General features: G+C 40.2%; 1 protein-coding gene across 1 annotated transcript; it reads left to right on the top strand.

Annotated features, from left to right (window-relative positions):
• Positions 1-274: 274 nt before the first annotated feature.
• On the top strand, positions 275-12728 carry LOC117996051 (myc box-dependent-interacting protein 1-like; the record flags this gene model as incomplete). Its single annotated transcript, XM_034984057.2, has 8 exons — positions 275-439; positions 1621-1811; positions 2496-2600; positions 3386-3556; positions 3980-4115; positions 6830-7060; positions 7789-7932; positions 12460-12728. Coding segments are annotated over 8 exons (1397 nt in total), but the record flags the coding sequence as incomplete, so codon positions are not given.
• Positions 12729-14671: the final 1943 nt, after the last annotated feature.

Below are 14671 nucleotides of genomic sequence, written 5' to 3'. Positions count from 1 at the left end.
AGCATACAACCGCATGTTATATTAAAAACCCTTGAGTATGAATTAATGTAATTTATTAGTTGGCTCAGTCTTTATTAATGTGACTACATAGATAACCATAACAGTCCTTGGATCCTGAACTACAATTTTTTCAGAAAGCCCCCAGCCTTTTAAAGGAATTACTAATTGAGATATTAAGAACGTAAAATATAAAATGTGTGAGGACTATTTAATTTTATGCTTCCAAAAGGTATGAAAGACAAGCGCCATTCAGATTTCTACTAGCGCCATCTAGTTGTTAATAAGAATATTTTCTTGTTCCAGCTGCTACAAAACCTCGGCAAAGTAGACCGGACACTAGACGACATATTTGAGGAGCACCTGCAGAACTTCAACCGACAGCACCAGACCGCCACCAGACTTCAAAAGGAATTCAACAATTATATACGATGCATACGAGGTAATTAATTACACTTCTTTAAGTTTCTCTTTACTGGTTAACGCAGAAAATCCCCCCACTTTATTTGCCTCGGCTTGAGGCACGGCCGCTCTGCCAAAGGAATCCTGTCTGTCGTCTTCCAAGGGCCGTATTAGGGCTCTTCTCTTTTCATATACCTTAATTTTTCCTGACTCAGGTATTGGTTTGAAACTTCTGAGTCAGGAGATATTGAGTAGTGTGCTCATGAGATTTTCTTTCATCAAAAACGTAAATTAAAAGTTTCAGAAAAGTTTAAAAAGAATGTTCAGTGATTCAGTGGCACATTTTTTATTTTTAGCCAAGGCTGAAAAAGTCATTCGGTGATTATGCATCGTAAAATCGCACATGTTAGCGTAAAAGCTTATTGAATTCTCTCGACTATGATCTACCACCTACTGAATTAGCGTAGAGCTACATGTACCTAATATTCACGGCATAGTCGTAAAGTCCCTCGAGTATTAATTAATCTTATTTATTAGTTGGCTCAGTATTGAATGCCTACGGCCTTCAATGTGTTTTTTTATTAAAATATACTCTCAGGAGAGAATAAGAAACTTGGGCGTTGGTGAAATAGGAACTATTAAATGAAGCCATCCCTCATAAGCCCACAGAAGATAAAGAGATATCCCCCTCCCCTGCAACTTGACATGACGTAAAATGCGTGATTCGTGAAAATAAAATAACGATCTGAGATAATAAAGTTCGGATCTAAGCAACCCAGGATTTCAAACGCGCAAACAAATCCTGCCCACGGTTACGACAACGATGAATGCTTCACCAAATTCTATAAACGCTAAGAAGTGAGATCCCAAAGGCTATTTGATGAAGGTGGCCATTTAAGGGCATAAGATTTCAGAAGCCGATCTCTTCCCCCAAGAGATTTGTATAGAAAATTTTCAGGGATACAAAGCAACCTGATCCCTCTCCAGGTTCTTAACTATATTCTTGCAAAAAAGTCATGTTGATCCGTCGTCCCCCTGCGGCGTGATTGAAAGACAAACATACATTCTTTCGCATTGATAATCATGTACATATTAATAAGATTTTAAGTTCCCGGATGGGTTCGAAACTAGTCGGGCTAACGTCGACTAGACACGTGAGTACAGCCGGGATAGATATTATTTATTTATAAAAGATTTTAAGTATGTTTTTATCCTTTCCAGCGGTTCAAACAGCGTCCAAGTCGCTGATGGAAGCGATCACAGAGGTGTACGAGAGCGGCTGGTCGGGCCACGACCTGATGTACGTGCAGGCGCAGAACATGGAGATGCTGTGGCAGGACTTCTCGCACAAGCTCGGCGACCAAGTGCTCATCCCGCTCAACACCTACACCAACCAGTTCCCTGAAGTTAGGGTGAGTGTATCTAGGGAGAGTTGACTTTGGGCACTTGTATTTACTAATGACTACATGATCGAATCCTTCAAAAGCTGTGTCAAGAGTTGTCGCACATTCTCGGCGACAATCCGCTTAACTACTTCCTTGAAGTTATAGTAGGAGTTTACCTTGAAACTTTCGTGACAACCTTCCAATAGGTGAGACAGGACAGCAGAATGCTGACCATTGGACCAAATTCTGTTCAAATTCAATGCTCGTTGCAAGAAACTGCATGCGGACTGCGCCAGTCGGTCGGCAGTTGCGATGTAGTTGTGTCAACTGCAATAACAATGCGTCCCAATTGTTTTGCAGTCAGTTTGCAGTCCAAATGTAGTTGGTCTTTAAACTCTTACAGTACCCGGCAGGAAATATTGTACGTCAACCTTTAGGAAAGAGATAGCGGTTGTCTACAGAGACAACAGCTATCTCTTTCCTAAAGTGTTTTTGTCGGTCTCAACGCTGTCATTGAGACCGACAAAACGTCACATAGGTATGAGTGACAACGGTCTACAAAGCCGAAATCTCATTCTAAAGGTCGATGTACAATATTTCTTGCCGGCTACTGTAGTATCTAGTAATTCTAGTATCTACCCGTAAACAGGTCGAGCTGAAAAACTGAAGCACCATATTTTTTGTATTAATTTTTTAAAATGTAAATTTCAGAAAAAGATCGAGAAACGGGGTCGGAAGCTAGTGGACTACGATGGCCAGAGACACAGTTTTCAGAATCTGCAGGCGAATGCGGCCAAAAGAAGAGACGACGTAAAGGTGGGTGATTAAAAAAAAAAAACTTTTAAGGATATCATCTATGGCAAACGCAGTGCAGTTGCATTATTGCCTTTTTGACGGCTAATAAGAAAATTCTCTATAAATCTAACGTACATTTGACTTGGAGTTTTATATGGTTGTGACGCATGGAACCTAGTGTAGGAGTTGCGAAAAAGAAGCCTTTGAGATGTAAACGTATCGCAGGATGCTCCTCATGAGCTGGACGGCTAAGGTGTCTAACGCTGAGGTTCTTGCCCGAATGTAGAAGAAGACCAAGCTAGTTAAAACCACCAAGCAGCGCAAGATCTCGTACCTGGGCCATATTTTACCACCTGCTGCAGACAATTATGATGAGTAAAATAGCTAGAAAAAGAGGGGTTGGAAGAAGTCATGGCTCATGGCTTCGTAACATAATGGAGTGGACTATCATAAAAACAGTTGGAGAACTATTCCGCCTAGCCATGAACAAGGAGAAGTATAGACAACTGACTATTGACCTTCAATAATGGAGAGGCACATGAAGACGAAGAAGAAAAATCGGACAAGTGCGCGTCGAATTCAAACCACTAGGCTGTCACCGCCAGTGGCGTGCAGGTCATAGAGGCATAAATGCACTGCTTACCCCAGTTGTAATAGCTCAATGCAAATTTTACATTATGATCTGCCAGTAAAGGTTCCTACCTAACTAATGCCTACCCTGGCTTCAAACCCTGTGCACGCCACTGGTCACCGCTATGCTATAATTCAATATTTTCAGTAAATGATAATGATAATCTCCCTTCCAGGTAACCAAAGGTCGGGAGCAGCTAGAGGAAGCCAAACGCACATACGAGATCCTGAACTCGGAACTGCACGACGAACTGCCAGCCTTATACGACTCACGCGTTTTGTTCTTCGTCAACAATCTACAGACATTGTTCAGCGCTGAGCAGCTGTTCCACTCCGAGAGTTCAAAGGTTTGTCCAATGGTTTTAAATCTATGTAAATAAAAAGAAAAGGCGACTGACTGACTGACTGTCCGTCTAAGCACTACTCAAACTACTGGACGGATATGCCTGAAAGCCGTGCAGATAGCTATTATGACGTAGACATTTTTTTATTCAGATACAAGTTAGCCTTTGACTGTCATCCCACATGGTGATAAGTGATGATGCGTTCTAAAATGGAAGCGGGCCAACCTCGAAGGGGTATGGCAGTTTTTATTAAATCCATGCCCCTGTGGTTTCTACACGGCATAGTACCGGAAAGCTAAATTACTTGGCGACACGGCTTTGCCGGTAGGGTGGTGTATGTATGTACATTACTGTCTGCCGCGTACTCTACAAAGTTATAACAAGTACTGTTATCAAGTCATATCTCCAAATATTGTTGTGTTTCAGGTATACGCGGAACTGGAAGCGATAACAGACAAGCTGGCGATGGACAGCCAGCGCGGCTCGTACAAGAAGCCGTCCATCAAGGCGCTGCTGCCCGCCACCAACGGCAACGCGGCCTCGCCCACCAACACCGTGCAGAGTGAGTGCCCCAACTGTTGGATATTGTAGTGATGTGTCCAAGTGTGTCTATGTTGGATGACATGTGTGTGTTGTGTGGAATGTGTGTTTGTGGAAACTTTTGTCACTGTACTAATTTTTGTATTCTAGTTAGGAAGTCAAAAAATATTTTTTACTAATGATTTCAAGCTTATTTCGTGGTATATTGTAGATGGACAATGGGTAATACCACGCTTAGTTTGTTTTTATTTGTCGACTCAGTTAGTTGCACGAGTCGAAATATCGACAAATAAAAACAATCAAATTACTCGTATGTATAAAAAAAAATATTATAAAAAAATTACATACTTACTACATTTTAGATCAAAAGCTAGTGGCCGACCGAACATTCCGACAAGACAAAAGTTTTTATAAACACTGAATGTTTTGAGAATGGACTGCTAATTTTAGTTATATTAGATACTTGTACGGGAGCGGTGTGCAGGCTCGACCGTACCAAAGGGGAGATCTCCCACCGAGCGGTTGGTTGTGCTCGGTAGCGCCAGCTGGGCCGACGGTTATGTCTTGAAACTTCTATATATAGTCCAGATTGCAGAAAACTCCGTTAGTGCGATTGCTATCGGCGGTACATTTGTTCGGGACTACGTCATCGATTGAACAGCGCCATCTAGTTTCTATTGTGGTAACCGCCACAACTCCCTCCGAGACGAACGCGTAGTGTGAAGCAGTGAAGAGAGGTGGCGCTGTAGCGTGAAGGCGTGTGAAGGAAGGGCAATGGCTGCTAACCATCCAGAGAAGCGGTGGACCAGGACGCTTGTAGCTGGTGATGGAGTGCAGAGCCATTGTGCCCCGAAGCTGTGCTACATCCGTCTTACAGGCCTCGATGTGATTGCTGTTGCTGTAGACTTGGAGTTGGAGGAGACGTCGGGCTTGCGGTGTGTGATCCAAAGGTGTTGCGATGTATGCGATCACCCTTGATCACGTTATGTGCGCATTGCTGTGGTGTGCGGTTGATCTTCGATGACGTCGGCTGTTCTAGTGTGCGATCACTCTTGTATCAACGTCGGCTATTGTAGTGTGCCGACCACTCTTGATTTCGTCGGTTGTTGAGGTGTGCGACCGTTCTTGATCACGTCGGTTGTTGAGGTGTGCGACCATTCTTGATCACGTCGGGGTCACCAATGTACGGGAGCGGTGTGCAGGCTCGACCGTACCAAAGGGGAGATCTCCCACCGAGCGGTTGGTTGTGCTCGGTAGCGCCAGCTGGGCCGACGGTTATGTCTTGAAACTTCTATATATAGTCCAGATTGCAGAAAACTCCGTTAGTGCGATTGCTATCGGTGGTACATTTGTTCGGGACTACGTCATCGATTGAACAGCGCCATCTAGTTTCTATTGTGGTAACCGCCTCAGGTATCACTCAGGTTACTTAAATTTTAAATTAAAAAACAAGTGGAGTTCCAAAAAATTTTGCGAACTTTTAAGACAACTAGCTGATGCCCGCGACTTCGTCCGCATGGGTTTAGATATTTAAACTTTTTGATTTTCCTGTTTAAAAAATAGCCTATGTCACTCTCCAGGTCTTTAACTATACCCATGCAAAAATCACGTCTATCCGTTGTTGCTCCGATACGACGTGATCGAAGTACAAACCAATAAACCAGCAAACAAACACACTTTCGCAAAAAAAAAATGGATAATGTGGGCAATTATGTTGTACACAATCTGTAAACTGAAATGATACTGTTATCCTTTCATAAATTCATAATGCGGAAAAGATAGCACTTCTAAATCTATATATACTATCTATCTTTATTCTGTGGATAGAGGTAATCAATTAACTTTGTTATTTGTCAAAAAAATTATACAATTTTTGAGAAAAATTGCAAAGCAACTTATCGACAGATTGCAGATAGGATTGATTTATTAGTATTAACTTCGGTCGAGACTCGAGACCTGCCAATTTAGATTAGAGAAGGTGTACAAAAGAATTAGGTATTATTAATTATCTCGTTAATTATGACAACGATTTATAAATTTTTGTAGATATATTCCGTATTACAATTCTAGCATGTAACTTGAGACCTTACAGACAATTGTAGTTCAAGAAGTTTAATATGAAAAAGATCAAATTATAAATTCTTACTACTCTCAACCCACGGCGAGAAGTTAATATAGGGCTCTTTTTGAAATGACAAAGACACAAAACTAGTGGGCGTGAACGATTTTGACTTTAATACCCAACCAAACCAATAAAAACCCAAAAAGTTAGTCCGTAAAACATAGGCTCGTTTGTGATTGGTTGTTCGCTCAAAATTGTTAACGACCACTGACTTTTTGTCTTTGTAATTTGTATCCCATACAAATATTAAGAGCCCTATATTAACTTCTCCCCGTGGATAGAGTATAGTTCTACGCTTACTACTGTCGCACCGACTTCTATAGCCTGAACATATCCTAGGCCCGGTCTCCACCTAAGCGGAGAAGAGAGATGCGTTCAATCGACCAATCAGATTCAAAATAGATGACGTGAAAAAATTATCACGTCGCCTTTAGAAAATCGGATTGGTTGACTGTACACATCTCCTCTCCGCTCTGCTTAGGTGGAGACCGGGCCTAACCCTGCGTGCTTTCGTTGAGTTCATACTGAAGAACCTACTTTACATAGAGTCAGGTCTCAAGTTACACAATATCCGCAATAACCGCATGTGTGTGAGCGTGTGTCGTGTGTGCTAGCGCCGTCCCCCGCGCTCAACGGCGACTCGCCGCCCTCCACGCCCGCCTCGCCGTCCCCCGCGCCCTCCTCCGGGGGCGACGTGTCCCCGGCCCCGGGGGGCGACGTGTCCCCCGCGCCGCCGAGCCCCGAGCCCGCGCCGCCCGCGCGCCGCGACCCCTCCTCGCCGCCCGTCACGCCCGCCGCGCCGCCCGAGGATAAGAAGGTTGAAGAGCTATATGACATCCCTGTCGGTGAGTTTCACTACCTTGCCCCTGGGATAGGTGACCCCTCACGCTGGGGGTGCCGATGACCCTGGAACCCGCACCGCCAGTGCATCAAGACACCTCCGCCTCGCTACCCGAGAGTATTAAGATGGAGGATAATACAATTCTATTGGCGATAGACCATCACGCTGGACAAGTGCGGATCGGCATACAAACTTATTCTCATGCTGAGAGGAGACCCATTCTCAATAGTGAGTCAGCGATGGGTCGACCATGATGAAAGTAAAAGCAGATGACATTAGATTAAATAAACTCTGACCAGCGAAGTGGGTGATTTATTTTATTTTTATTTTGTATTTTTCATGTAGGTACCGAAATTGTAGTTACATAGTATGTAGATAAATTTATTTATTTGGTGAACAATCATCAAATCAAGTACGACGCTATACCGGCATGTTTTAAATGCACGTCACATATTCTAGGTAGGTATATAGAAAAAAATATCACGCTATTAATCAATAGGTAGGTACAAATTTATTTAATTATTGCTATGTCTACAAAAGCTTTAAGTTTTTCTGTCCCACAAATACCCATTACATAACAATGAACTTAAAAGACATTTTGAATTATGGTACGTTAAATCACTAGTTCACAGAATCCCCCCAATCGCACCCCTAGTATAGTTCACAAAACCCCGTCCACTGTACATACGACCGGTACGCACAGTAGTGGCTTGAGTAGCTCGCCTTCCCCAGGGTCACCGGGCGCAGTACCCAAGCTCAACAACAACGAGGAAGCGAGACAGCACGACGACGCGCACAACGATACAACGGATAAGAAAGAGACGGACAAACCCAACCAGACGCCTAAAGCTGAAGAAGTGTATGACATACCCGTCGGTAAGTGTAGTGTACTAAAGTGGAAAATATTTTGGTAATAGTGACTGGCAAACAACTTCAGCAAAAAGCGTAGTGGGGGAAAGTTGGCACATCGCGGCATCAACCAATCACGTGCTAGTTAGTTAGAAATCCCCGAAAATCGATACCGCGCATTTGTTCAAGTTTGCCGGTGTGGCTAATTCTACTGTACACAATCTCTAAATCTAACAAATGCTAAACTAAACCACCCTTATTAAAAAAAATGCTTACTTCAAGCATTATCCTAAGCTACACTTGGACTAGTTACTTCCAGGACCAACGTAGTATTAGCTTCGTTTTAACAATCTTATTAATAAACATGGAATAAGCCCGATTTAACAATGCCAGCCTTACTTCAGAATGACAGCGTGCACGTGTGGCAGCCCTTTATTAAAAAGTAAAAGAGAGAGTCAGCGAACGAACTGAATGCTGTGTGTGACAGTGACAGACGATATAGACAGCGGACCTATAACTGTGACAGTATTTTTTGTTGACATTGACTTCACAGCTGATAACTTGCACCGCCATTTTTGTTTGGGAATTTGGAAGTATTGATGGCAATTAATTACTCAGAAAACGCTTCAGTTTCACTTTTATTATCAATGAAATAATCTGAATTGATCTTGTAGGTAAGTACATTTCTAATTTGCGTTACAAACTTATGATATGAAAACACAAATATCATTAATCAAAAATCATTTTATTGATTATTATCATACACAACAAACATAAACGCTATGGCTGATGGTCAAAATATGCATACTTAGTGCGTAGATTATGCTTAGTCAGCCGTTAAACCATGTGGCACCGAGGAGTAAATTTTACACCGAGAGTAGAGTCGCATTATTTTACTTCCTCCTTACTCTGTGTTATTAATACGAAATGTAGCTACTGCAGACTTACAACTTGGAATAAAGTTAATAGCGCTCTAGTCTATGTTTATTAATAAGAGTGAACAGGTCTATATACAACTACAACGTTAGTTTTAGTATACGCAAAACCTGAAAGTAGTTTGTTCAGAATCGATTGCAATCATTTTTGTAACTGGTTATATTTTGACCAAAAAATACTTTAAAATCCTGCAAGTTTGAACACCTAGTTGAATGACCGCATGCACCAGCTGATTCGAGCTGCGCAAGCGGGAGCGCGCACGATCGACGCTACCCGTCCCGTTCGCTCACAGCCGCTCGCTTGGGTGACCATGTTTTAGCGAGGACAACGACTCAACACAACAAGCTTATAACTTCGTAAATTTTCAATAAATATTTATGAAATTTTGCATATAATTAATTTCTTTATGTCAAAATATTCGTTCGACACGTGTTTCGGTTTTTATGTTACGGTGGTGAATATTCAAATTTTAGTTAGTTTTTCGAAAATAGTAGACTTATCATACATCGAAGGCTTATGGTTATGAGTTTTGCGCGCATAACACTTATGCATCTACATGTTTTTCAATAAAAACTTTGGTCAAAAATGAATATTCAAATTTTAGTTAGTTTTTCGAAAATAGTAGAATACATACATCGAAGGCTTATGGTAATGAGTTTTGCGCGCATAACATTTACACATCTACATGTTTTTCCATAAAAACTTTGGTCAAAAATACTCATTTACTTCATATTTGTGCAAATCTGGGAAAATTCAGAAAATTATCTTTCAGGAACAAATATGATGTATCAAACTACCTTAACTAAAACTAACATTGTATATTTCTATACGTTGCGAAATAATACTCCCCGCGGAAAACTCGTTCGGATTCGGTGAACGGATCGCTAGATTTAGATCTGTTGATTTAGTTAAGTTTAAAGATTGTGTACTACAGAATTAGCCACACTGTAAGGTTGTATATTTATTTTATGGTATTTAGTATTAACATAAATTAGGTAGGGTTAATTATTGTAAAGTAAATGTCGGTAGCACAGAATTCACAACTTTTAACCGGAACCATTGGCTCCATTTTACTCCAACGTTACAAAATCTGAATTTATACCTACTAGGGGCTCACGCTGTGATAGCCTATTGGTTATGACGTCCGCCTCCTATCTGGGAGGTTGGGGGTTCGATCCCGGGCACGCACCTCTAACTTTTCTGAGTTATGTGCGTTTAAGCAATTAAATATCACTCTTTTTAACGGTAAAGGAAAACATCGTGGGAAAAGCTGCATGAGAGTTCTCCATGGTGTTCTCAAAGGTGTGTGAACTCTGCCAATCCGCACTGGGCCTGCGTGGTGGACTATGGCTAAACCCTTCTCATACTGAGGAAAGACCCGTGCTCTGTAGTGACCATGGCTTGGCCAAATTTCATCAAAATCGGTTGAACGCTTGGGCCGTGATAAGCTAGCAGACAGACAGACGCACACTTTCGCATTTATAATATTAGTATAGATTTTTATCAATCGTCGTCGCGTCTACCCCGTCTAAACATTTTATAAAAAAGTTTTGAAAAAAAGTTGCTAATATGCGAGTTTTACCTAAGGTAAAATATCCTAATAATATTCTAAATGTGAAAGTGCATGTTTGGATGTTTGTTACTCAATCACGCAAAAATGGTTGAACGGATTCGGATGAAAGTTGGAATGGAGATAGATTATACCCTGGATTAACACATAGGCTACTTTTTATCCAGGAAAATCAAAGAGTTCCCGCGGGATTTTGAATAACGTAAATCCACGCGGACGAAGTCGCGGACATCAGCTAGTGGAAAATAAACAACAAAAAATTACTTTACAACAATTTAATGTAAATAAAGAAATCACAAATAGCCTTTACCTTTAAATTAATGTGAAGCTGCCCATGGATGGTCTTGTTAAAAATACTATATTTATGGCAATGACTTTGACACTTCTCCATAAACAAAATTGAATGTCGTGAACTTAAGGCTGATCATTCACTGGCTGTGAAAATTCGAGCACAGATTTTATTAACATATATTTCATTTCTACAATACGCGGCAGAAAATAATGTACATCGACCTTTAGAATGAGATTTTGGCTTTGTAGAGCGTTGTCTCTATCACTCATACCTATGTGACACAGACAATACTCTACAAAACCGCTCTTTCTAAAGGTTGATGTACATTATTTTCTGCCGCGTACTGTAAATGCATCTCGCTCTTGCTTGTTTTTTACACATAGTTATTAATTTTAACTGTTGAATGCTCGGCCTTAACACATAATTATCACTTTTTTTTAATTTTAACCGATTTAAAAATGGAGAATTTTGTTCATTGTATATTTATTCAGGAATTTCTTAAGTACTTGACCGATGTAACTTCTCAATGTAACCCGTATATTGCATAGAAAGTTTTAGTACCTACATAACTCACCTTATTGCCTGCACAGTCGGTTTTTGTAAAATATTTATTTAAATTATAATTTTTTTTTTATAAGCAATATTTTTAATGATTATAAATGTATATTAATAGTATGTTATGTTTGTTGTTACATATATATTTTTACAGGCTGCGGAATTTCTATTTTGTAAATATCTATTCTTCTTGGAATGGCTTGCTTAATAGATTTTTTCTAACGCTTGGCTTGATTGCTCAGTATTGTTTATAATTAACCTGTTTATTATCTAAAATTTCATGCTATCAGTTATAGTTAACCTTTTATATTTTAACTAGCTTATGCTCGCGACTTCGTCCGCGTGGACTATACACAAATTTCAAACCCCTATTTCACCCCCTTACGGGGTGAATTTTCAAAAATCCTTTCTTAGCGGATACCTACGTCATAATAGCTATCTGCATGCCAAATTTCAGCCCGATCCGTCCAGTAGTTTGATCTGTGCGTTGATAGATCAGTCAGTCAGTCAGTCACCTTTTCCTTTTATATATTTAGACTTATATTGGTAGTTACGTTAATTACATAAATTAATAGCAAATAATAAACGCTGTTTCTCAATAACTTAACAGTTATCGATATAAACGACAAGATATTATGGTCAAGCGAACAAAATTTTTCACGGTTTTGGAACCAATTAAATCAGCGCCACCTCTTAAATACTAATGAACGACTCGTTTGAAATCCAGACGTCACTGAGGTTGCATTGGTGCTAAAGCACCACTGAGTCGGTGCCATTTTGTTTGTTCAATAGCCCTGTCCATACGAAGTAATATATATATATAAGTCAATGTTAACAGTATACTTCTTATAAAGAGGACACGAAGCAGCTCAAGATGAGAACTAATATAATTTTAGTGTCGTGTTGCGACAAAAGTCGCTTGCCGGCAGGTTTTTTTTGCAGCCAAGCGCCATTGAAGTCATACCTATGTACTAGTAGATACATATAAAATGTCATGCTGTGGTACATCAAATCATAGTAATATGTTGGAATTGCGACAGAATATTGTAGGCGAGTGCGCTCCAACCTAGACCTCATCATTGCTCTGTTTCTCAGGCATGATTGTCGTCAAGCGCGAGCCTATCTCACAATAAAAAAAAAATCCATCATACTGCTACGATAGACGCTTACCTTGCTATAATAGTGTATTTGTATGGTCCAGGAGCGACTCTGGCGGGCTTGCCGGCCGGCACGCTGTACCGCGTGCGCGCCACGTACCGCTACACGCGCGAGGACTGCGACGAGCTGTCCTTCGAGGTGGGCGACATCATCCGCGTTGTGGAGTACGACGATCCAGACGAACAGGTAACTTTATGTGTACCCAATGGGAATCCACAGGTAAAACTGACTTTAGAGGGCGCCACAAGAGGTACGGCCAATGCAAGCTGTCATCCTCATAGTTTCTTACTTGACTAAGGAGGTTTCATGTTTACCTGACAAATTTTTTTAATATGTCATTTGACAGCTCAGTCTAGCCGATTCTACAGATGATACGACCTTTATGGCCGGTTCGCTTATACGCCACCTGTCGGGATAAGTTGGTAGTATAGCCATCATTTTTTTAAAATAAAATAGCGGGTAACGAGCAGGCCTGAGTGATTACTGCCACCCATAAAAATTTGCAGCACCAGAGGAACCGTCAATTCGTTGGAGGTCTTTTAGGAATTTGTAGGGTTTTAAAATACACATTTAGTTGGTTCCACAGTTTTTGCCGCACTTTTTTTCAATCGCTGAATAACTTAACTCCGTAACAAATCTAAGGTATTGACAGTTCTTGTATGGAATACATCTTTACTCATCGGTTTTAGTTCATTTGGCGATTGAAAAATCAGCCCTTTTAATCTTTTAACCCTATAATATTATTATGATACGTATACGTCATCTCATCTAGAATTTTTATTTAATTTGAACCAAAAACATTTACAACCAATTAAAAAAGTATTTTTTTTTGTAGGAGGAGGCTGGCTAATGGGTATAAAGGAGTCGACCAATGAGAAGGGTATGTTCCCCGCCAACTTCACGCGGCCAATTTGAGAAGTCCGTACTGCCTAACACTACATACCGGTGTTGTAGTATGTAGCGGACCGCGGGACGTCCGTAGTCCGTAGTCCGCACCACTCGTGTACAGTACTACCACTTTTATAAGACTCAACGGCAATATTCGTTTGCGTGGATAAGCGCAACCTAACGCCGACTAAAACCGAATGCACACCAATGAAATATAGACGATAAAATTTTAAACTCAAAAACTAGAGATTGTGCTGTCTCACAAGCCTATCTTGGCGCGTGGCGAAAATCGGAACTAATATGTTACCGTCAAGTGTCCCCTTTGTTTTTGTTTGAATAGTCTAAACCTTTGTTCTCATACAGCGCCCCCCCCGTCAATATCATTCAAGTGCCAAGAGAGCCTTGTCGCACTGTAACAGGGCGAATAGGCAACAACCAATAGCAGACGGACGCGCGCTGATTGGCTGGCATATTTTCGCGCCATTCAAAATAATATTTCTGTGCAGGTACATCTTGCGTAACTTACAAAAGTGGTAGTACTTTACCGCTAACTTTGATGTGAATAGGGCAATGCGTACAGTGTTTTGAATTCACCGAATATATAATGCATCCAAACTAAGAATAGGAATGAATTTCCGCCATATTATGACGTCTTAGCTGGAAATATGTTTTGATTCAATATATTTTGAATAGATTTTGTAGTACTAAGACTTAATAAAAAAATATAGAAATAATCATTATAATTATATGCAAAGTATTTTCCTTGCAAACTGTAGTTTGCAATTGACAGTTGACAGGTATAGGTCATTGGTTTTTCTAATCTTAGTTTGGATGTATTATACAGGCTGTTCTTTTGGGAGCGGTCAGTGCGGACAAAATATTTTAACTATTATAGTCGACGTAGGAACCATCTTATATTAAAAAAGCTGCTTTCAAAGATTTTCAAAAAATCTTTGGCATAGGTCAGGAATACAACCCGCACTTTTCTCGAAAAACTCTTAATTTTGCTGTTGTAATCGATAGAGTAAGGTTGTAAAAAATAATTATTATTCCCAAAGCAACGCGTTAGGTAATACCCGTGGATAGATATTTTATAAAGCTTATGCACACATTCTTGTAGTGAAGTGCCTCATTTTTAAACAACTTAAAATTAAAGTGTTTGTCAGTATTTTTTTCATGTTTTTATCCAATCTGAATCAGTACTGAAGTCGTTTTTTTTTTTCTTTGTTAAAAATCGAACTATCCGGTATATATAAAATCATTTAAAATGTGATTTTAAAATAAATATTTGAATTGTTTACGGATGCTAATAAAACTAATAACGCTTTTTTATATTAAACCTCCCATCTTACAATTTTTTTTCGGAT

The sequence above is a fragment of the Maniola hyperantus genome, unplaced genomic scaffold, assembly GCF_902806685.2.
Source record: "Maniola hyperantus unplaced genomic scaffold, iAphHyp1.2, whole genome shotgun sequence".
In the NCBI taxonomy this organism is placed as follows: domain Eukaryota; kingdom Metazoa; phylum Arthropoda; class Insecta; order Lepidoptera; family Nymphalidae; genus Maniola; species Maniola hyperantus.
This window is presented reverse-complemented; position numbering and strand designations above follow the sequence as displayed.